Source organism: Erinaceus europaeus, chromosome 12 (genome assembly GCF_950295315.1).
Source record: "Erinaceus europaeus chromosome 12, mEriEur2.1, whole genome shotgun sequence".
Classification (NCBI taxonomy): domain Eukaryota; kingdom Metazoa; phylum Chordata; class Mammalia; order Eulipotyphla; family Erinaceidae; genus Erinaceus; species Erinaceus europaeus.
In genome coordinates this window covers 46,660,211-46,682,352 of record NC_080173.1, presented here as the reverse complement: position 1 = coordinate 46,682,352, position 22,142 = coordinate 46,660,211, and the positions used below count along the sequence as shown (strand labels likewise).

The 22,142-nt window shown below is 50.7% G+C and overlaps 2 protein-coding genes across 2 annotated transcripts; one reads left to right on the top strand and one right to left on the bottom strand.

The window, feature by feature from the left end:
* Positions 1-121: 121 nt before the first annotated feature.
* Positions 122-20,837, bottom strand: CCR10 (C-C motif chemokine receptor 10). Its single transcript, XM_060203455.1, has 2 exons — positions 20,730-20,837; positions 122-1,475 (listed from the first exon to the last, which is right to left on the bottom strand). Exons 1-2 carry the CDS (start codon positions 20,835-20,837, stop codon positions 408-410), a joined length of 1,176 nt encoding a protein of 391 aa, XP_060059438.1. The 3' UTR covers positions 122-407.
* On the top strand, positions 4,512-21,805 carry CNTNAP1 (contactin associated protein 1). The gene is made up of 24 exons (XM_007535016.3): positions 4,512-4,761; positions 5,613-5,714; positions 5,806-5,999; positions 6,398-6,545; positions 6,632-6,835; positions 7,578-7,762; positions 8,405-8,548; positions 9,051-9,312; positions 9,695-9,844; positions 10,058-10,229; positions 10,957-11,063; positions 11,213-11,332; positions 12,260-12,463; positions 12,594-12,750; positions 12,822-12,949; positions 13,260-13,445; positions 13,887-14,108; positions 14,346-14,585; positions 16,579-16,932; positions 17,093-17,220; positions 18,481-18,574; positions 18,984-19,229; positions 19,322-19,369; positions 20,451-21,805. Exons 1-24 carry the CDS (start codon positions 4,698-4,700, stop codon positions 20,759-20,761), a joined length of 4,170 nt encoding a protein of 1,389 aa, XP_007535078.1. The 5' UTR covers positions 4,512-4,697; the 3' UTR covers positions 20,762-21,805.
* The last annotated feature ends 337 nt before the right edge of the window (positions 21,806-22,142 follow it).

The window sequence follows — 22,142 nt, the reverse complement described above, 5'->3', positions numbered from 1 at the left end:
CCCCGCCCCTCCTTGCCTGGCTGCATTCCCACCTCATCTCTGTTTGCACATGAAGTGGTGTGTGTGTGTGTGTGTGTGTGTGTGTCTTTGTGGAGGGGGGGGGTCAGTGGCTAGAGCTTCTGCAGGCTCTGCAGCTCCCCCAGCCGGACTCTCAGCGCCTTTCATTGGGGTGGGTCAGTGAGGGTACACACGGGCTCTGCCCAGTTACAAATCACAGTTACAAGTCGGTGATTCAAAAATAGTAACAGTTGTTGGGTTATTTCCATGTTATCGACTTAATGTGACAAGGTACAGAAGTAATTTCTTTACGTCCCTACCTCTTTCCCAGAGTTCTCTCGCAGACTCCCCTTCTCCCATCACCTCCCCCCATCATTTCCCCAGCCTGCCCCCTCCTCTAATTCGCCACCCTAGCTCTGGTTAAAGGAGACGCTATGGGACTCGGTGGGAGCAGAGCAGGAAGAAAGGCGGGGCCGGCGGGGGCAGCGGCCCCGGGAGTGAGGCCCTGGGTTGCAGCCCCCACCCTGCAGCAGTCTCCGCAGATCCTGGCGGAAACGCAGACCCAGAAAGGCGTAGAGCACGGGGTTGAGGCCACAGCGGGCGAGGGCCAAGCCCCCGGTCACCAGCAGTGCGAGATCCTTGCGCTTGCTGGCGGGGCAGCTCCGCTCACTGGCAGCCAGTAAGTCGGCCGTATCCAACAACAGGGCGAGGCTGTAGGGCAGCTGCAGCAGCACGAAGGCGGCTACCAGAGCCACCACGACGCGCAGCGCGCGCCGGCGCTCGGGCCCCCTGGCGGCCAGCAAGGTGCGACCCAGCAGCGCGTAGCAGGCCACCATGACGCTGAGCGGCAGAGCGAAGCCCAGGGCCACCTGCGCCACCGCGCTCGCCCCCTTCATTGTCTGTGTGAGGCCCTCAGGGAAGACGAGACGGCAGCGTCGCAGACCTTCCCGCTGCCCGTCATGGCTGAAGAGGAGGGCAGGCAGAGCTAGGAGCAGTGACAGGAGCCACACAAAGACTGACACCAAGCGTGCACGGCCGGGTGCGGAGGGACTCGACCCAGCTGGGAGGGCCCGTGCAATGGCCACGTAGCGGTCGGCGCTGATGCAGGCCAGGAAAAAGAAGCCAGCGTGGAAGGAGGCCGAGTAGAGGCCTGAGATGGCACGGCAGGTGACGCTCCCTAGACTCCAGCCCTGCAGAGCCCCAGCTGCAGCAAAGGGCAAGGTTAGGGCCAACAGAAAGTCGGCCATGGCCAGCTGGAGCAGGTGGGCAGAAGTGGGCGAGCGGGCAGCACGTCGGGTGGCCAGGTGGGTGGCCAGGACCAGGCCATTGCCTGCCAGCCCCAGTGCTGCCACTGTCAGGGACACACTGGGTTGGAACGCCCTACTGAAAGCTTGAACATCAGCCTTGTAGCAGGGCTCTGGCAGAGGCTCAGCCGAGTATGCCTCCTCACCATCTCCAGAGTAGGGGCCCCAGGAGACCTGAAGAGGTCAAAACAAGAGAGTTTATTTGACGCCTTCCTACACATCTGCTGCCAATCCCCCCCACCCCCTCCTTCTCCCACACAAGTCTTCCAAGGAGTCCATGAATGTGACCAGGTACATGGGGGGGGAAGACATAAATTTTTCTCCAGACCCTTCCTAGCACATCCTCAGTAGAACTTGGCTCCCTTGTATTCCATCCAACCTTTGCATGTTGCTCTCTGGGTGAGTCTTCCTCTTCCTTAATAAAGTCACTTGCTCTTTGGGGATCTCAGTTGTTTAATATGTAAAGTGGAGGTTAGAAATTCTGATGAGCCCACCTGGCTGGGTTGTTGGAAGTAAATTCATATTCATAAGTGGATATGAAGCAGTAGAACAAGTACTGATATTACTATAATAACAAGTCTTGGGAGGGTGGAGGAAAATGATTCAATGGGTAGAGAGCACAAGACTTGCACGCAGGTCCCAGATTTGATCCTTGGCACTACATTTATCAGAGTAGTTCTCAGGCCTCTCTTGCTGTCTTTCACGAAATAAAACAAAACTTAAAAAAAAAAATCAATCAAGGGGCCAGTGGATGCATAAGTAAAATAAGTAAAGTATTTTTAAAATTAGAATTTCAAAATCAATCTTAGGGCGGGGAAAAGAGTAGTGGTAATGCAAAAGATTTTTAATACATCTTTAAAAGAAACATTTAAAAATATTTTAATTACTTATTTATTATTAGACAGAGACAGAGAAATTGAGAGGGGGGGGATAGAGCGGGAGATACACAGAGAGACACCTGCAGCCCTACTTCACTACTCCTGAAGCTTAACCCTTGCAGGTGGGGACTAGAAGCTTGCACCCAGGTCCTTGTGCACTGTAAGGTGTGTGCATAAAAAGGTTAACCTGACCCCTTAAATTAAAAAAAAGTGTATTTTAGGTAGAAAAAGGCAGAAATTGAGATGGAAGAGGGGAGAAAGAGAGGGACACCTGCAGCACTGCTTCACCATTTGTGAAACTTCCTCTTTGTAGGTGGAGGCTTGAACCCAGGTCCTTGCACACTGTAACATATGTGCTTTACCAGATACACCACTGCCCGGCCCTGTAAAAGACTTTTATGTCTGAGGCTCAGAGGTTCTGGATTCAGTTCCCACCATCAGTGCTCCCCTTAAAACAAAACAAACAAACAAACAAACAAACCTTGGTGCTTCGTTTCATTTTGCAACATCCTCTCCTGGAAAAACACCCAACATGCAGTTTCTACAGCAGATCTAGTCCTACAATTACATGCCTAAGCCTAGAATTCTATGCTTGGTTTGGAGAGTTTCTGTCACCTTTCCTTTCACTGATTTCCACCCCATTTGTATCTCTATTATGGATGTATTAAACTACTTAAAACAAAAGAATGTGAAGGGGGAGTTGGGTGGTAAGAGCAGTGGGTTAAGAGCATGTGGCACAAAGCGCAAGGACCGGCATAAGGATCCAGGTTCAAGCCCCCGGCTCCCCACCTGCAGGGGAGTCGCTTCACAGGCAGTGAAGCAGGTCTGCAGGTGTCTGTCTTTCTCTCTCCCTCTCTGTCTTCCCCTCCTCTCGCCATTTCTCTCTGTCCTATTCAAAAACAGTGACATCAATAACAACAACAATAATAACTACAACAATAAAACAACAAGGGTAACAAAAGGGAATAAATAAATTAAATAAATAATTTTTAAAAATATTAAAAAAGAAAAAAAACAACATTAAAAAAAAACAATGTAAAGGGTTGGAGTTCAGATTTTCTGTGCTTGGTTGGGACCTTGGATCTCCAGGTTCAACTCTTCCTACTTCTCAGTCCTGGTGTGATGTCCCAACCCAGCTTCACTTTGGCAGCCCTGGTCTAACTGAATGATCTCTGCTTCCATATGGCTTCAGACATCCTGAAAAGGTTGTAGTGTGGCACAGGTTGGTTTCTAGGTGGGGAAATCCCACCCACCACTGTACCCTCCTTCCCCCCTCTCACCTGCTTTGTGGGCTCAGTCCCCATCATCTCTGGTTACAAAGAGTTTCTGAGGTATAGCCACTTGGGGGGGGGGGAGAAGTTTAACAAAAGGGACCGGAAGGAAGGGGCGGGCAGAAGGGCCAAGAGGGAGGTAGGCCCTTTACCTAACTTTTTTTACCACCCCCCCTAAAAATTTTTTTTTCTTTACCCTGTCAGTAGAAAAAGAACGGGTTTGAGGTCTTGGATGTAGTTCAGTGGTAGATGGAATACTTTGCATAAACTGGGCTTGACACCTAGTAACTCCAAAAGTACTAGAAATAAAGAAAGAAATAAGAAAATAAAGAAAGAAATAAAGAAGAGTTTTGGAATATCATAATTTGCTAAATATATCTATGATAATGTTATGTTTTCTTCTTTTTTCACTTTCTTTGAAAAAAAAAGTGTTGCTTTATTTTTAATGAGAGAGAGACAGAGAGAGAGAGAGAGAGAGAAGGCGCTAGCTACAGAGAGAAAAAGAGACCAGACCACTGCTCAGTTCTGGCTTATGGTGGTGCTGGGAATTGAACCTGAGACTTCAGAACTTCAGGTTTGAAAATCATTTACATAATCATTATGCTGTCTACCAGTTATGTAAGCTTTCTTTTTCCCATCACTGCATCACAGGTTTTCTTCTGCCAAGTGGAATAAGGTTAAAAAAAATAAAACAAAATAAAACATGTTGAATTCACAGGGTTATAAAGATGCCTAGTACTGGTACCTGGAGCACAACTTGCCCTCAGAAAATGCTAGATTGTTTTACTTCTCCCATGGTCAGCCGCCTCTTGCCTCCTCCCCTTTCTGGGAATTGTGACCCCCGGCAGCCCTACCCTCCCTTTCCCCACCCCTGCGGCCCCAGTCCCTGCAAAGCCCCAGCTCCTCAGGGTATTTCCCAGCGGCTGGAGGTTCTACCCCCGCCCTTTCGCAGCTGAGGCGCGCGCTTGCGCGGGGTCTGGGAAAGCGGCGCGTGCGGGGAGAGAAGCTGGGGAAGGGGGGGAGGTGGGAGGAGAGAAGGTGGGGAGGAGAGGAGAGAGAATCACGGAGGACTGGGAACCTCAGAAAAAAGAGAGAAGGGCGAAGGGCTGGGGGAGAGAAGAGGGAGGGAGGCGTGGGTGAGGGAGGGAGAAGGCGATCCGCTGCGAATTGGAGCCCGCACAGGAACTGAAGCCCAAGCCCCAGCCGGGCAGCAGGAGACGGCCGCCGGGACCCGTCGACCCTGCAGAATGCGTCTCCGGCTGCTCTGCATCCTCCTGGCCGCTATCTCTGGAGCCCGGGGCTGGGGCTACTGTGAGTGTGCGGCTCGGAAGCAGGCAGGGTTGGGCCCGGAAGCGCAAAGACTAAAAGGGCGGGTCCCGCACCGCATTGCGGCTGGGTGGTCTCGGGTCCCTTACAGGCCGGTGCGCGCTCGCTGCTCTCCATCCTTTGCTGCCTCTCCTCAGCTCTCCGCAATGCAGCTCCGAGGCTGGCGCGCGTGCCCGGGGCTGAAGCTGGGTTCCTGGGGGGAGGATGGAATTAGTCTGGATGCGAATAGGGACTGGATTCCCAGCGGGAGCTGATGTGAGGGTTGGGGTTAAGGGAGGTGACAGCGACCAGGATAGGGCTAAGATTTTCCCACGAACTGGCCCAGTGGCTAGAGTTTGTGGCTGGGGTTGGATTTTGTGGTTGGGGCCGGATTTTTGTGGCTGGGATCCAAGAAAGAACTGGTGACCGTGATGGTGCAAAGGTAGGACATAGAAGTGGTGACGGTACTAAGACAGGTTTGTGCTGAAACCTAGACCTGGACTTAATGCAGTCTTGAGGGTGATGATAAGGGGAAAACTGATGCCAGGGCTGGGGCTGCACTGGTGTTTTGGCTTGATTCAGGTTCTGGGAGATGTTGAGGTTTGGGATTGTGTTTGGAAGGTCACTAACCTGCATGAGTTAGCAGGGCAGGAGTCTATGGAGAGTCTGTTCTAGGGGTTCCCCCAAGAAGCAGAAGGCAACCTGCCCTATGAGGATTGGGTGGCCAGTTTTCAAGTAGGACTGGGTCGGCCACAAGGAAGCAAAAAAAGGGGGAGCTCAAGCTACTCAGTGGGTCAGGCTTTCTGTAGAACCTGAGAGGGATCACCCTACCAACAAATTCTTTTCCCCCAACCCAGATGGCTGCGACGAAGAACTGGTTGGACCCCTATACTATCGATCCCTGGGTGCCTCCTCCTACTATGGGCTCTTCACTGCACCCCGCTTTGCCAGGCTACATGGTGAGCAGGGCGTCACCCTTGGAGAGTGGGAAGCTCTCCAGGGTTGGGCTTTCAGGTGGAGCCAGCGGTGAAACCCTTGCCTCTTCTACAGGTATAAGCGGCTGGTCTCCCCAAACTGGGGACCCAAATCCCTGGCTCCAAATAGACTTGATGAAGAAGCACCGAATCCGGGCTGTGGCTACACAGGGCTCCTTTAACTCCTGGGACTGGGTCACACGTTACATGCTGCTCTATGGTGATCGTGTGGACAGCTGGACACCTTTCTACCAGCAAGGGCACAACTCGGTATTCCAGACCTCAGCAGGGACACTTGGAAGCCTCCTCCAATGGGGACCTGAGCTGGGCACTAGCTTGGAGAGCAGGGGGAAGGGGCTGTGGTGAGGGCACTGAGGAGAAACGTGACTCCATCCCAAGCATTCAGTCTAGAGGAACTGTCAACTCATCCTGTGTGCAACACACTCCCAGATTACAGCATTTAATGTATTTTAGGGTAAATCTGGTAGAGCCCAAGGGATTTGAGTTGAACTTTGGAGAAGTAACAGGGTAGAGGGAGAGGGCATTGTTGGCAACTGTGCTGGGCTCTGAAGGCGGTTTAGCTGGTGTGACAGTTTAGGGCTGGAGAGGTTGTGGAGAAATGAAGCAGCGGGTGGGAACATGCTCCTTCCTCTCCCCTTCTCCCCCAGACCTTCTTTGGGAACGTGAATGAATCGGCAGTGGTGCGCCACGACCTGCACTACCACTTCACGGCGCGATACATCCGCATCGTGCCCCTGGCCTGGAATCCACGCGGCAAGATCGGCCTGAGGCTGGGCCTCTATGGCTGCCCTTACAGTAAGAAGACAGGGATCTTGGTTCCTCCCACCCCAGGTGAGCCGGCTCCCAGGTCCCCGCTCATGCACCCCTGGTCCTTTACGCAGAGTCGGACATACTTTATTTCGATGGCGATGATGCCATTTCGTATCGCTTCTCGCGCGGGGTTAGCCAGAGCCTGTGGGACGTGTTCGCCTTCAGCTTTAAGACCGAAGAGAAAGACGGGCTCCTGCTCCACGCAGAAGGCGCCCAGGGCGACTATGTGACACTCGAACTGCAGGGGGCGCACCTGCTGCTGCATATGAGCCTGGGTGAGCTCTGGGGCCTCTTCTGCCAACCCGGCCCCACCCTCCATCCACCCATCTTGGCCAAGCTGCACTCACTCTTAAACTTGCTTGTCTTTCTTGTTTAGACCATTTTGCTTTTTACATGCAGTATTTGATGCTAGCAAAATACCGGTCGAGAAGTCAGAACAGGATTTGTAATCTCAACTCTCGTATATGCAAGTCATGTGACCTTGGACTAGGTCTTTCCTTACTGGAAAGACACCCTTATAGGGCAGGAGAGACAGCAAAATGGTTATGCAAAATGCTTTAATGCCTGAGGCTTCAAGATCCCAGGTTCAATCCCTTATATCACCATAAACCAGAGCTGAGCAGTGCTCTGGTCTCTTTTTGTGTCTTTCCCTCATTAAAATAAAATGTTATATTTTTAAAAGGTATCATTATACACATGTATGTACACACAGAGTTGGCATTATTTTATCTCATATGTTTTTCCTAATATTCTCATAGTGAGACACACGTAGCTGTGGTACCCCAAGTGTTATTGATAGGAACACAAACTCAGAGAGGTCAAATGGCTTATGCTAATGACCAAGCACATACTCCATTCCAGACTGCCCCATCCATACATTACATGCCTCCCCTCCCTGGCTGCCCTGGGCCCAGTGCAACCCCTCCTCTGCTCTGCTGGCTGCTGCTCCCCCTGGGGGCTAGCACTCACTGGGGCTTCCCAAGCCTGCGGTCTGACCCCACCCCTCCCATATCACAGGCAGCAGCCCTATCCAGCCAAGGCCGGGTCACACTTCTGTGAGTGCTGGAGGTGTCCTCAATGACCAGCACTGGCATTACGTTCGAGTGGACCGATACGGCCGAGATGTCAACTTCACCCTGGATGGCTATGTGCAGCGCTTCATACTCAATGGGGACTTTGAGAGACTGAACCTGGACAATGAGGTGAGCAGAGAAGTGGAGTGCCATTTGACTGGGCAGGAACCCTCTCTACCAGAGGGAAAACCTTACTTTCTGATTCCTGAATAGCTGAGCATCTCCCAGCAAGCTCACCAGAAAGGCCTGTTTTTTTTTTGTTGTTGTTGTTGTTCTTGTTAGTATGCAGAGTCCCTAGTCCCACCCCAGAAATGATAAGGAGTCTGGAGGGTGGAGGGTGGAGGGTAGATAGCATAATGGTTTTGCAAACAGATTCTCATGCCTGAGGCTCCAGAGTCCCAGGTTCAATCCCCTACACCACCATAAACCAGAGCTGAACAGTGCTCTGGTTAAAAAAAAAAGTCTGGAAATACTGATTTGGGTGTCAGGCAAGATGAGGATTGCCTAACTCAGTGGAGTTGATAAAGCTGGAACCTGATTTACAGATAAAGACTTCTAGTCTTGCTCAAGTTTGGTAAGCCAGTTTGTAGTGGTCAAGGCTAGAATCAAAGCCCTGTGAGCTTCCTGCTCCCAGCTTCAGTACCAACTTCAGGGAGATGTGTTTTAGGTCTTTTATAAAACCTGGCCCGGAGCTTGAGAAGCCCTACGGGGACAGGGGGAGCAGGAAGGAAGTGCACAGGCTCAACTCAGCTCACCCCGCCCTGCCTGCAGATGTTCATCGGGGGTCTGGTGGGTGCCGCCAGGAAGAATCTTGCCTACCGTCATAATTTCCGAGGCTGTATAGAAAACGTTATCTTCAACCAAGTCAACATTGCGGACCTGGCCGTGAGGCACCATTCCCAGATCACCTTCGAGGCCAGTGGGCAAGGGGATCTGGGAGGAGGGATGGTGGAGTCCCTCAAAGAGCAAAGAAGTGGAGTGAGGAGAGACCTCTGGATAGGAGAGAAGTGAGGACCCTTGCTCCCCAGCCAGATATTAAGTGGGGTGGAGGATGGGGGCAGTACAGACTTGACAGAGCTACAGTAGTCACCCCATCCCTGAAGTTAAGATCCAGCTCCTCAATTTCCACAAAGAAGAAACTAGGCACAGAGATGCAGGTGTTTGACCTGGGTTAATGCAGGAGAGAATACTCCAGCACCCAGGAAAGTGCTTCTGGATCCTGATGGAAGGGAAGGAGGGGGTCGCCATGGAATTGGTATAGACCAGAAGCTCATTTGGAGACCCCACCACAGCTGGAAAAGTTGGGGGGGAGCTGGAAGTTGACTGCTGCCCACACTGAGGGAGTGGGGTGATGAGTGGTTAGACGGGCTGGAGACCCACCCCAGGTGCTGATGGACATGAACATTTTCACCCCCAGGGGAAGGTGGCTTTCCGATGCTTGGACCCAGTCCCTCACCCCATCAACTTTGGAGGGCCTAACAACTTTGTGCAAGTGCCTGGTTTCCCGCGAAGAGGCCGCCTTGCGGTCTCTCTGCGCTTCCGCACCTGGGACCTCACTGGGCTCCTGCTTTTCTCCCGCCTGGGCGATGGGCTGGGCCACGTAGAGCTGATGCTCAGTGAAGGGCAGGTTAATGTGTCCATTGCCCAGACTGGCAGAAAGAAGCTTCAGTTCGCAGCTGGTGAGGAGCACAGGGTGGGGTATCCTAACTGGGGAGGTAGTAGAGCCTGATAGGCTTTGGCAGACTAGAGAGAGGTGGGGAGGAGAAGGGAGCTGGGCTGGAGGTGGGGTGACTGGGAGATCTGAAGGGTTGAGGGTGCTAGGGAAGCAGGAAGCCAGGGAGATCTGGCATTCTGTAGGGGGTAGTAATATCCTGAAGGTTTCTGCTGACTTATGACTTCGTGGACTCTGTCAGTTGCTGGAGCGAAGGATAGTGAGATGTCACTATTGGGAGGGGGGCACACACTGCTACTGGGACATGCAGTGGGGCTGCTGCTTCCCCACTCCCACTCTCCTGCATTGTGGTACTTAGCTTACACACACCACTCTCCTTTTCTGTCCAGGATACCGCCTGAATGATGGCTTTTGGCATGAGGTGAATTTTGCAGCACAGGAAAACCATGCAGTCATCAGTATTGATGATGTGGAGGGGGCAGAGGTCAGGGTCTCCTATCCACTGCTAATCCGTACAGGGACCTCGTATTTTTTTGGAGGTAAGTGGGGGCCAATCTGACCACTCCCCTGATTCTGGGTAGGACCAGGCAAAATGGCTCCTCTGGAGCCTTGAGAACTGGAAGGTTACTGCCACTGTCCATTTGCCCCTTCATTCCTTCCTTCCCTCATGTTGGGCTTTCCCTTGGCATTTCCCTGGGGGAGGGTCTCTGGAGTCTCCCCTAGGGAGGGTCTCACAGGGGTGGTTGCTCTAGGTTGTCCCAAGCCAGCCAGTCGATCGGGCTGCCACTCCAACCAGACAGCATTCCATGGCTGCATGGAGCTGCTCAAGGTGGATGGTCAACTGGTCAACCTGACTTTGGTGGAGCACCGGCGGCTTGGATACTATGCTGAGATCCTCTTTGACACATGTGGCATCACTGACAGGTATCCAGAAGTCCCTCTCCCTACAAGAGATGATCCCTTTCTTCCATGATCCCTGAGTGTGAATGCCCTTTCTCAGTAATTTCTCCTTTCCTGGTCCCAGCTCCTTGGTCTCCCAGCAAGGGATGATTCCTCTTTGACCTCTCATCTCATATCTTATTTATTTATTTATCCCTTTTTTGTTGTCCTTATTGTTTTATTGTTGTAGTTATTATTGATGTCATCATTGTTGGATAGGACAGAGAGAAATGGAGAGAGGAGGGGAAGACAGAGAGGGGGAGAGAAAGACACCTGCAGACCTGCCTCACTGCCTGTGAAGCGACTCCCCCGCAGGTGGGGAGCTGGGGGCTGGAACCGGGATTCTTACACCAGTCGTTGTGCTTGCGCCATCTGCGCTTAACCCACTGTGCTACCACCCGACTCCCTCATCTCATATCTTTCCTTAAAATTGCACATGCTCTGAATAGAAATGAAGCACGCTTTTGGTCCTAGAGAATTTCCTTTGGGAAGTGGGGTATCCGGCACTATTGGTTCTCTAGGAAAAGGACAGGCAATAGTACTTGAGCCCTGAGGCCTGCCTAAGAACCTAGCATCTAAGCTCATACTTAGCTAATTAGGAGGGGTGTGTTTCTGGTTCTTGCTGAAGTTGGGGTTGAGGCTCGTAGGCATAAGACCTCATGCTCAAGCTCCCGGGAGGCTTCCTTCCCTTGGTGCTGACCCTCTCCCCTAGGTGCAACCCTAATATGTGTGAGCATGATGGACGTTGTTACCAGTCTTGGGATGACTTCATATGCTATTGTGAACTGACAGGCTACAAGGGGGAGACCTGCCACCAACGTAAGCCAGCTGGGGTACAGGGAAAACCAGCATGGGGGGGTCAGGAGCAGGTTGCTGGGGGAGAGGGCCTGCTAGAGGTGGTAGGGCTGGCCTTCCTAGCTCCCTGACTCTTCCCATAACTGCTTTTTCCTTACGTCACTACTTACCAGCTTTGTATAAAGAATCCTGTGAAGCTTACCGGCTTAGTGGGAAAACTTCTGGGAATTTTACCATTGATCCTGATGGCAGTGGCCCCCTGAAGCCATTTGTAGTGTACTGTGATATCCGTGGTAAGTGTTTCTGATGGGCAGTGAAGAGCTAAGCTGACTAGGCAATGTAGGGTGTGGGGGAAACTGAGGAGGGTTGAAGGGCAGGCAGGGACCACTGAGATTAAACTGTGTATTGTGGGGTGGGAGTGGGGAGATGGAAGGATAGGAGATGGTCCACCTGTAGGGGGAAAGCTTTGTGAGTGGTGAAGCAGTGCTGCAGGTGCCTCTCTGTCTCTCTCCCTCTCTACCACCTCCTTCCCTCTTGATTTCTGGCTGTCTCAAATAAATAAATAAAGATAATAAAAAATAATGGGAGTCGGGCTGTAGCGCAGCGGGTTAAGCGCAGGTGGCGCAAAGCACAAGGACCGGCATAAGGATCCCGGTTCAAACCCCGGTTCTCCACCTGCAGGGGAGTCACTTCACAGGCGGTGAAGCGGGTCTGCAGGTGTCTATCTTTCTCTCCTCCTGTCTTCCCCTCCTCTCTCCATTTCTCTCTGTCCTATCCAACAACGACGACATCAATAACTACAACAATAAAACAACAAGGGCAACAAAAGGGAATAAATAAATAAAATAATTTTTTAAAAAAAGATAATAAAAAATACATAGAGGGAAAGAGGAATGAGGAATATAGCATAATGGTTATGCAAACAGACTCTAATGCTTGAGGTCCCAAGCCCCCAGGTTCAACTCTCCACACCACTATAAGCCAGAACTGAGCAGTACTCTGGTATAGAAAGAAAGGAAGAAAGAAAGAAAGAGAGAAAGGAAGGAAAAGAGACACCTGCAGCACCACTTCACCACTCACGAAGCTTCCCCCCTACAGGTTTCATATATATATATATGCCACAGAACTACTCAGCTCTGCTTTATGGGGGAACTGGGGATTGAACCTGGGATGGAGAATCTTAGTCTCCTGCTCAAGTTCTGTCGTTCCCCCTACCCCAGAGAACCGGGCATGGACAGTCGTGAGACATGACAGGCTGTGGACAACTCGAGTGACAGGCTCTAGCATGGAACGGCCATTCCTGGGGGCTGTCCAGTACTGGAATGCTTCCTGGGAGGAAGTCAGTGCCCTGGCCAATGCTTCCCAGCACTGTGAACAGTGGATTGAGTTCTCTTGCTACAATTCTCGGCTACTCAACACTGCAGGTTAGGGCTGGGGCCAGGGAGGGTGAGTGGGGAACTGGTGAAGAGAGCAGTAGGGGTCTGGGAGAGGGAAACTGGAACCTTGAACTAGACCCTTCAAGCAAGGTCAAATGGAGGGACACCTCTTCCCCAGGAGGTTACCCCTACAGCTTCTGGATTGGTCGAAATGAGGAGCAGCACTTCTACTGGGGAGGCTCCCAGCCTGGGATCCAGCGCTGTGCCTGTGGTCTGGACAAGAGCTGTGTGGACCCCGCCTTGCACTGTAACTGTGATGCTGACCAGCCGCAGTGGTGAGTGAAGCAGAGGAATGGCAGGGGCGGTTGAGTGGCAGGTGCTGAGCCACTGCATCCTGTCCCCACAGGAGAACTGACAAGGGACTGCTGACCTTTGTGGACCATTTGCCTGTCACTCAGGTGGTGGTGGGGGATACGAACCGCTCCACCTCTGAGGCCCAGTTCTTCCTGAGGCCTCTGCGCTGCTATGGTGACCGTGAGTGGCAGATCCCTTTTGTGTGATCTTCTAGGGTGGGCTCTCTAGTTTCCATAGTCTGAGTCCCTTGAGCCACTGAGGGTCTCTAGGACACACTGCCAGCTAGCTCAGCTCCTGCTGGGATAATGACCCCATCTGTGTGACTCCTTTCACCTGGCTTCCCTCTCATTACTCTTAGTCTCCCCTTGGGTGCCTCAGTTGCCCCCCTTTGCCCTTCCTTCCCCTACCCCACCTGAGACCCCCTTACTCATTCATCCTCCAATATCCCTGATGTCTTTCCTTCATCTTTTTTTTTTTTTTTTTTTTGTAGGAAATTCCTGGAACACTATCTCCTTCCACACTGGGGCTACCCTTCGCTTTCCCCCTATCCATGCCAACCACAGCCTTGATGTCTCCTTCTACTTCAGGACTTCTGCTCCCTCAGGAGTCTTCCTAGAGAACATAGCGGGTCCTTACTACCAGTGGCACCGACCTTACATGCGGGTGGAACTCAACAGTGAGCAGGAAGACACTGGGTTGGGGAAATAGGGTAGAAGATGATGTCTGGGCAGATGGGGAGTAGGTGGAAGGTGGGGTAAAAGATAAGAATAGGCACTCTTTTGAGAAAAATATGAAAGTGTTTTTTAGTGACGTAGGTTCTAGACCCAGATGTCTTGATAGGTGGCTTGGGAACCCTGAACCCATGTTTTGTCTTGGGCCTCTTCCTTGTGAGTAAGGGAACTGGGTTCCTAATGTGTCTCCCAAGACATGGGGCTGGGCAAACTGGGAGACCAGGGCTCTGAGGGTTTTAAGCAGTTCATGGATTTGGGCCCAAGCTGTGATCAAATTAGAGACATTCAAGGAGTTCAAAAGAGGTGAAAACAAGAAGTTGTACCAGGTGAGGAATATGCAGGGCTTGGAGTCCTGAGTCTTCTTCCCCTCCCCCTGCACTGTCCAGCATCCCGGGACGTGGTCTTCGCTTTCGATGTGGGGAATGGAGACGAGAACCTGACAGTACACTCAGATGACTTTGAATTCAATGATGATGAATGGCACCTGGTCAGGGCTGAAATCAACGTGAAGCAGGCCCGGCTTCGAGTGGACCACAGGCCCTGGGTGCTGCGGCCCATGCCCCTGCAGACCTACCTCTGGTTGGAGTATGATCAGCCCCTCTATGTTGGTGAGCTGCAACACAGGGGCAGGTCCAAAGCTGGCTTCACTTTCCCACCCACTTAAGACTGCTCTCCTTGTTTCCAGGAACCCCATGTACTAGGTCCCTAGGTCCCAATCCCTCTGCTTAGAGGAAGGTTCCTCTCCTCTCTAGGGCCTAGTACCTGCTCTATTCTTCTAGACCCCCAGGCTTCCTTCCCAGTCCCTGTCTTTGGCTTTATACCTATTTCTTTCCTACCCTTCCCAGGATCTGCAGAGCTAAAGAGACGCCCCTTTGTGGGCTGTTTGAGGGCTATGCGTCTGAATGGAGTGACCCTGAACCTGGAGGGCCGTGCCAATGCTTCTGAGGGTACTTCACCCAACTGCACGGGTCGATGTGCCCACCCCCGGTTCCCCTGTTTCCATGGAGGCCGCTGCGTGGAGCGCTACAGCTATTACACGTGTGACTGTGACCTCACAGCTTTTGATGGCCCATATTGCAATCACGGTCAGTGCTGCTGGTTTGGGGGGACAGGGAGCCACAGGGAATCATGGGGCACAGGGAGGGCAAGGAAGGAAGGAGAGTGTAGAGGCAGCAATCAGAGAACGCTAGAGCTGTCCCTGAGTGCTGAGCTGGGGCAGTGAGACAGTTGAAGATGTTGGGAGATTCCAAAGACATAAAAGGGTGGCAAGGAAGAGATGATACAGAGCTAGCTGGTGCTAAAAGAATTCAAGAGCAACAAGCAAATAATTTAACCATCTTCCCACTATCACCAAAATAACACAGGTTACCCCCCTTCCAAGCATATCCACCCCAGACTGCATGATGCCCTTCTATGCCATTTCCTATTTGACAATCGCTGCTCTCTCATACCATGACCTCAACCTGGTTCTTGATTAAGGTGAGCCTTGATATTCACCATAGCAAGATTCTGCACATATACCCAGATCGCATCCTCCTTTTTTTTTGCCTGTAGGGTTATCACTGGGACTGGGTGTCTGCACTACAAATCCATTGCTTCTGGAGGCTTTTTTTTTTTTTGGATAGGACAGAGAGAAGTTGAGAGGGAAGGGGGAGGCAGGGGGAGAGAAAGACACCTGTGGACCTGCCTCACCGCCTGTGAAGCAACTCCCCTGCAGGTGGGGAGCTAGGGGCTCGAACTGGGATCCTTGCACTGGTCCTTGCGCTTCATACTATGCGCACTTAACCCAGTGCACTACCACCCAGCCCCTGATTGCATCTTCCTTAAGGCTCGTCTAGGATGCGTGAGCAGGTAGGTTACTGATGGGCAAAGTCCAGTCGAGTAGGAAGATACAGGGATTTAGGGACCAACTAAGATGCTTGATCTTGGTTTGAAAGTTGAGTAGTGGAAAGTGTGCCCAATGGGGTCATGATCTCTTTATATAAGATATCTTGTTTTTAAATGCTTATTTATGAAAAAGGGAGTAGGGCAGAAAGAGAGACAGGAAAAGAGAACCAGAGCACCACTTTGGCATATGTGATGCCGGGGATCAATTCAGAGCCTCATGCTTGAAAATCTAGAATTTGGGTGGGGGAGAGAGCATAATGGTTATGTAAACAGACTCTCATGCCTTAAGCTCCAAGGTCTCAGGTTATATCCCCTGCACCACCATAAACCAGAGCTGAGAAAAAAAAAAAAGTAGGGGGCAGAGGGTAGATAGCATAATGGTTATGCAAACAGACTCTCATGCCTGAGGCTCCAAAGTCCCAGGTTCAATCCCCCCCCCCCCCCCCCCCCCGCACCACCATAAGCCAAAGCTGAACAGTGCTCTGGTTAAAAAACAAACAAACAGGGGAGTCGGGTGGTAGCGCAGTGGGTTAAGCTCATGTGGCGCAAAGCGCAAGGACCTGTGTAAGGATCCCGGTTCTAGCCCCCGGCTCAGGGGAGTCACTTCACAGGTGGTGAAGCAGGTCTGCAGGTGTCTATCTTTCTCTCCCCTTCTCTGCCTTCCCCTCCTCTCTCCATTTCTCTCTCTCCTAACCAACAATGAGGGTAATAATTACAGCAAAACAAACAAGGGTAACAAAAGGGAATAAATATTAAACAAAAAACTATTGTATTTACTGCTGAACATAAAACATTAACCCCCCAATAAAGAAAAAAAAAAGTAGCGTAGAGAGAAGTAGAACATCACTGGCATATATGATGCTGGGGACTGAACTCCGGATCTCATGCTTGAGTCCAATGCTTTAACCCACTGCACCACCTCCCAAGTCACTCACTGTTCAAGGTATTTTGATCTTGGCTCTCCACTTACTGTGTTTGCGTAGGCAAGTAACTACTGTTCTCTAGGCCTCAGTTTCCCTGCCTGGAGGGGTTGAATCAGATGATCTTCTATACTTCTCAGATTTAAGAGTGGCTCAATGGGGATCTGAAAATTGACAGAGCAGTGTTGTGGCTTTTGGGCTAGGAGTGGATTCATCCACCCTGACTCTGGAAACAGGACTCTGACCTTATTACAACTTACTCTGCCTTCAGATATTGGTGGTTTCTTTGAGCCTGGCACCTGGATGCGCTATAACCTGCAGTCTGCACTGCGCTCTGCAGCTCAGGAGTTCTCTCACATGCTGAGCCGCCCAGTGCCAGGCTACGAGCCTGGCTATATCCCTGGCTATGACACTCCTGGCTATGTGCCTGGCTACCATGGCCCCGGGTACCGCCTACCTGACTACCCCCGGCCTGGCCGGCCTGTGCCAGGATACCGTGGGCCCGTGTACAATGTTACTGGAGAGGAGGTGTCCTTCAGCTTCAGCACCAGCTCCGCCCCGGCTGTCTTGCTCTATGTCAGCTCCTTCGTGCGTGACTACATGGCAGTGCTCATCAAGGAAGATGGTAAGCTCTGGCCCGGGCCTCTTCCCCAGTTCTACCTTTATCCAGGGCCTCCATTACCCTCAGAAATAGTTATTCATCAATACAAGGGGCCAGGTACTCTTAGAAGATGATGGAGATTATGGTCGCTGAGAGGAGATTCCTTTTTCTTCTGGCCCTACAGGGACCCTGCAGCTGCGCTATCAGCTGGGCACCAGTCCGTACGTGTACCAGTTAACCACCCGCCCAGTTACAGATGGTCAGCCCCACAGTGTCAACATCACCCGTGTCTACCGCAACCTTTTTATCCAGGTATGTGTAAAGGGAGGTGCACAGGGAGATGGATCAGTTCAGATGACAGCCTCATGATCTACTTAGTTTTGTTATTTTTTAAAAATTTTTTATATTTTCCCTTTTTAAAAATTTTTTATATTTATTTATTTTCCCTTTTGTTGCCCTTGTTTTTTATTGTAGTTATTATTATTGTTGTTATTGATGTCGTCATTGTTGGCTAGGACAGCGAGAAATGGAGAGAGGAGGGAAAGACAGAGGGGGAGAGAAAGATAGACACCTGCAGACCTGCTTCACCGCCTGTGAAGCGACTTCCCTGCAGGTGGGGAGCCAGGGGCTCGAACTGAGATCCTTATGCTGGTCCCTGCACTTTGCGCCACATGCGCTTAACCTGCTGCGCTACCACCCGACTCTCTCTCTCTCTCTCTTTTTAAATTTTATTTATTAATGAGAAAGATAGGAGGAGAGAGAGAAAGAACCAGGCATCACTCTGGTACATGTGCTGCCAGGGATTAAACTTGGGATCTCATGCTTGAGAGTCTAGTGGTTTATCCATTGCACTACCTCCCAGACCACTTATTTTAGCATTTTATTTATTTATTTTGGAAACAAGAGAGCAACAGAGAGGGAAGAAGAGCGACAGAGAGAGAGAGACACCTGCAGCACTGCTCCACCACTTGTGAAGCTTCCCCCCCTGCAGGTGGGGACCAGGGGATCGACCCTGGGTCCTTGTGCATTATAACATGTGATCAACCAGGTGTGCCACCACCTGGCCCCCCTGATGTATTTTTCTAGGCTAAACTGTGTCATGACTTTTCTGAAAACCTAATAAATAAATAAAACATATTAAAAAATTAAAAAGAGGGGTCAGGTGCCTGGTCCCCACCTGCAGGGAGAAAACTTCACTAGTGGAGAAGCAGGGTTGCAGTGTCTCTCTGTCTCTCTCCCTCCCCTCTCAACTTCTCTCTGTCTCTGAGAGTAAATAAATAAATAAATAAAAATATTAAATTAAAACGTGGATAGGAACTGTTTGGTAGAACAAAACAGTAAACAGTCTCAGGAAGGTCTTCTCAAAGTTCAGTCACTAGTAAGATGCAAATACAGGGCTGGAAACTACAGGGTTAGACTTTTAAACATCAAATCCCCTATCTGGGCACAGGGGTTGACCATCTAGGACTGAGAGACGATTCACCCAGCAGCACCACCAGTTTTACCAGCCGAGATTTCCTTTGTGGTCTTGGCAACATCTACCTCTGGTCCTGTCTCATCCCTTCTTCCCAGGTGGACTACTTCCCAATGACAGAGCAGAAATTCTCATTGTTGGTGGACAGCCAACTGGACTCACCTAAGGCCTTGTATCTAGGCCGTGTGATGGGTAAGCAGTGGGTACAATAGGTGAGGATGCTTTTCTAGTTTTTTTTTTCTGTTATCTTTATATTTTGGATAGAGACAGAGAGAAATTGAGAGGAAGTGGGCAATGGAGAGGCAGACAGACACCTGCAGCCCTGCTTCACCACTTGTGAAGCTTTCCCCCTGGAGGAAGGGCCTGAAGGCTTGAACCCGGGTCTTTGAACATTGTAGTATGTGTACTCAACCAGGTGTGCCGCCACCTGGCCCCAGGTGAAGATACTTTTGGAGTAAAGAGTTGTGAGTAAAGTTCCAGGAGCCCAGCGAGAGGAAGGACCCTAGATGGCAGTGAGATGGATGAGTTCATGGATGTCAAGGGGAGGGGAAGACTGTAGGTGGTCTAAGTCTCTTCTTTTCTGGGCCTGCCTCTCCTTCAGAGACTGGGATAATTGACCCAGAGATCCAGCGTTACAACACACCAGGTTTCTCAGGATGCCTGTCTGGTGTTCGATTCAACAACGTGGCTCCCCTCAAGGCCCACTTCCGAACCCCTCGGCCCATGACAGCTGAGCTAACTGAGGCCCTTCGAGTACAGGGTGAGCTGTCTGAATCTAACTGTGGGGCCATGCCACGTCTTTTCTCTGAGGTGCCGCCTGAGCTGGATCCCTGGTATCTGCCTCCAGGTATGTGCCTGGGACAGAGGAAGGAAACGATGCTAGGGAAGGGAAATGACTTGATAGGGAAGCTCCCCTAACCAGTGCTTTCTTCTTTCCAGATTTCCCATACTACCATGATGATGGATGGGTTGCCATACTTTTAGGCTGTAAGTGGCACTAGTCACCCCCCAACCTCCCATTCTACCCTCTGTTAACATTCTCTCTCTGCCCCAGCTCTCAGGGATGAGGGGTGTTGATGAAGGCTGCTGGTGCATGGTGGAACAGAGGATGAGATAGGCTGTGCTGAAGGTAGCATATAATCAGGATGGATAATTTAATCTTTATTTGTCTATATAATTTTTTAAAATTTACTTCTTTATTGGGGAATTAATGTTATTTTGTCTATATAATTTTTTAATTGATTTTTTTTCTTATTGCCACCAGGGTTATCGCTGGGGCTTTATGCCTACACATTTGGTTCTTCCCCCATCTTTTATTTGATAGGACACATAGAGAGGTAGGGAGACAGAAAGAAACCTGCAGACTTGCTTTACTGCTTGTGAAGCTTCCTTCCTGTAAGTGGGGAGCAGGGCTTCAATCATGTGCCACTGCCCACACACCCTCTATTTGCTAATTTCTAAAGGTTTTTTTTTTTTGTAGAAAGAGCAAGCAACTAGAGCATGGCTCAGCCCTGAGATACAGCAGTACCAAGAACTGCACTTGGGGCCTCTGTGGTCTCATGCAATTAAGTCTTACCTGCTACCACTGCACTAACTCTCTGGCCCTCTGGATGAGATTTTTAAAAGTTTGGGAATGCTATGGACCTTTTTTAGTGAAGGAGTGAAGCAGAGAGATAGGGGGAAAGAAACCACAGCACCAAGCATCCAGTGAGAATCTCGAATCTGGCAGAGCAGCACACTATCTAAGTGAGCTATTTTGCTGGCTTGAGGTTGTAGAATTTTAATTGAAATATTATCAAGAAGTTATAGCTAAGAGATGAGGAAATTAGGGAGCAGTATATAGAGAGATGAGAAATGAGGGTAACTGCCAGGGATGTCGAAAGAGAATGTTAGAAATAAAAGGTGGCAGAGGCTGAGCCAGGAATTCAGATGTACTGGAGGACACTTGGGAGCAGCCGGACGTGCCCTCTGTAACACACATGAACTTTTGTCCATAAGGACACATGTTCTGTATGTGGGTGAAAACTCATAAACTTGCCCCCTGAACTGTCCCTTTTTCTCCTTTCAGTTTTGGTGGCCTTCCTGCTGTTGGGACTGGTGGGTATGTTGGTGCTCTTCTATCTGCAAAATCATCGCTACAAGGGCTCCTACCACACTAATGAGCCCAAAGCCACCCACGATTACCATTCTGGCAGCAAACCTCCTCTGTCTACTTCTGGCCCTGCCCAGCCCTCAGCCCCTACACCAGCTTCCACCAAAGTTACTGCCCCAGCCCCGGCCCCAGCCCCGGCCCCGGCCCCGGCCCCGGCCCCGGCCCCGGCCCCAGCCCCACGGGACCAAAACTTACCCCAGATCCTGGAGGAATCCAGGTCTGAATGAAAAGAAGGGCTCCAGGGGCCAAGTCCCTCTCCAAATTCCCCATACCTGTGTCTCTACCCCACCCTGTCAGGGACATTTGTCTCCTCTAAGTTGGCTCTGCTCATCTTGAGAAAACTCCTCCTGCCAAGTTTGGTGGGCAGAGCTACAGATGGGACCAAAGGGAGTGGCTGAGCCTCACTGCCTAAACCAATGCCCTGCCCGTCCCTATTTCCCCAGGCCCCTGGATGTCTGCCTGTCCCCAAGGATGGGGTTGAGAAAGGCCCTTCCTGCCATTTCTGTCCCAGCTGCTGCCGGGAATTAATACCAGAGCGCAGGGGAGATTAACTGCCTCCCTTCAAATATCCAACCTCAGCGGGGACAGATGTGTGGGACTGCAGGGATGCACAGGGTATGGGGGGAGGAGGCTGCTAAATCATATCCCCCAGCCTCCCCTCTGCCCTGCAGAATGTCTTCCATCTGCTTCCACTCAACCTGGGGTTAGGGAGGGCTTCACTGCTGTCACCCAGCCCCCCATTTTGTTTCTTACAGAGACCGAGAGGCCTCAGTTTAGCACCTTAGTAGTACCTCCGCTGCTTCACTTGCTTTAGCCAAAGCCATAAGAAAACAAAAAACAAAAAAGCCTTGCAATGTAGAGAGAATAATGCAGACACCCTGACCTGCCAGCCCTCTACACTTCCTCCCTCTTCCAAGATATGCAACAGCCTTGGTGCCTGTCTGAAGGCCTACCCCGCCCCACTCCGTTGCATGAGGAGCCTTCTTTCCTCCACTCAGAGACGCCGCTTTATTGCCCAGGAGGTCATATTCTTTATATATATTTTTTGGTTGCAAAGTCTCCCTAGGGAAATTATATATTATTCTAATTTTTTAAATTATCAGTTTATATATAAAAGAAACAAAAATCAGTGGATTGTCCTGTCCTGTGGTCTGTAATTTGCTTCTCCTGTGTTGGAGTCTCCTGAGGTCTGCTGGTCACTCACCCAGCATGATCTAGCCTCCATGCTGAAGCTGTGCTCTCAGACTCTTTTAATAAAACTGGGTGGCAGAGCTCTGGTCTGTGTGTGTGGTAGCTGGCGCCGTCACTCAAGGATAAATGGCAAGATTTTAAGGGAATTAATCTGAGGACTTGGGAATTTATAGGGGGAGTCATCATTTTTTCTTTTCTTTTCTTTTCTTTTTTCTTTTTTTTTTTTTTAACCAGAGCACTGCTCAGCTCTGTGGGGGATTGAACCTGGGACTTGAGAGCCTCAGGCATGAAAGTCTCTTTGCATAACCATTATGCTATACCCCCACCCCCATCAAAATTTTTACGTTACCTACTCAGAGCCTGACTATAACACCCCTCAACACTTCCCCCACAATCTTGTACCTCAGTGGACACTGG

Coding starts and splice junctions, on each gene's coding strand:
- CNTNAP1 (XM_007535016.3), top strand. CDS start 4,698: ATGCGTCTCCGGCTGCTCTGCATCCTCCTGGCCGCTATCTCTGGAGCC. Junction 12,464..12,593: donor TCGGCTACTCAACACTGCAG/GTTAGGGCTGGG, acceptor CCTCTTCCCCAG/GAGGTTACCCCTACAGCTTC. Junction 18,575..18,983: donor GTATCTAGGCCGTGTGATGG/GTAAGCAGTGGG, acceptor CCTCTCCTTCAG/AGACTGGGATAATTGACCCA.
- CCR10 (XM_060203455.1), bottom strand. CDS start 20,837: ATGTCCCTGACAGGGTGGGGTAGAGACACAGGTATGGGGAATTTGGAG. Junction 1,476..20,729: donor GGATTCCTCCAGGATCTGGG/GTAAGTTTTGGT, acceptor TGACCTCTTCAG/GTCTCCTGGGGCCCCTACTC.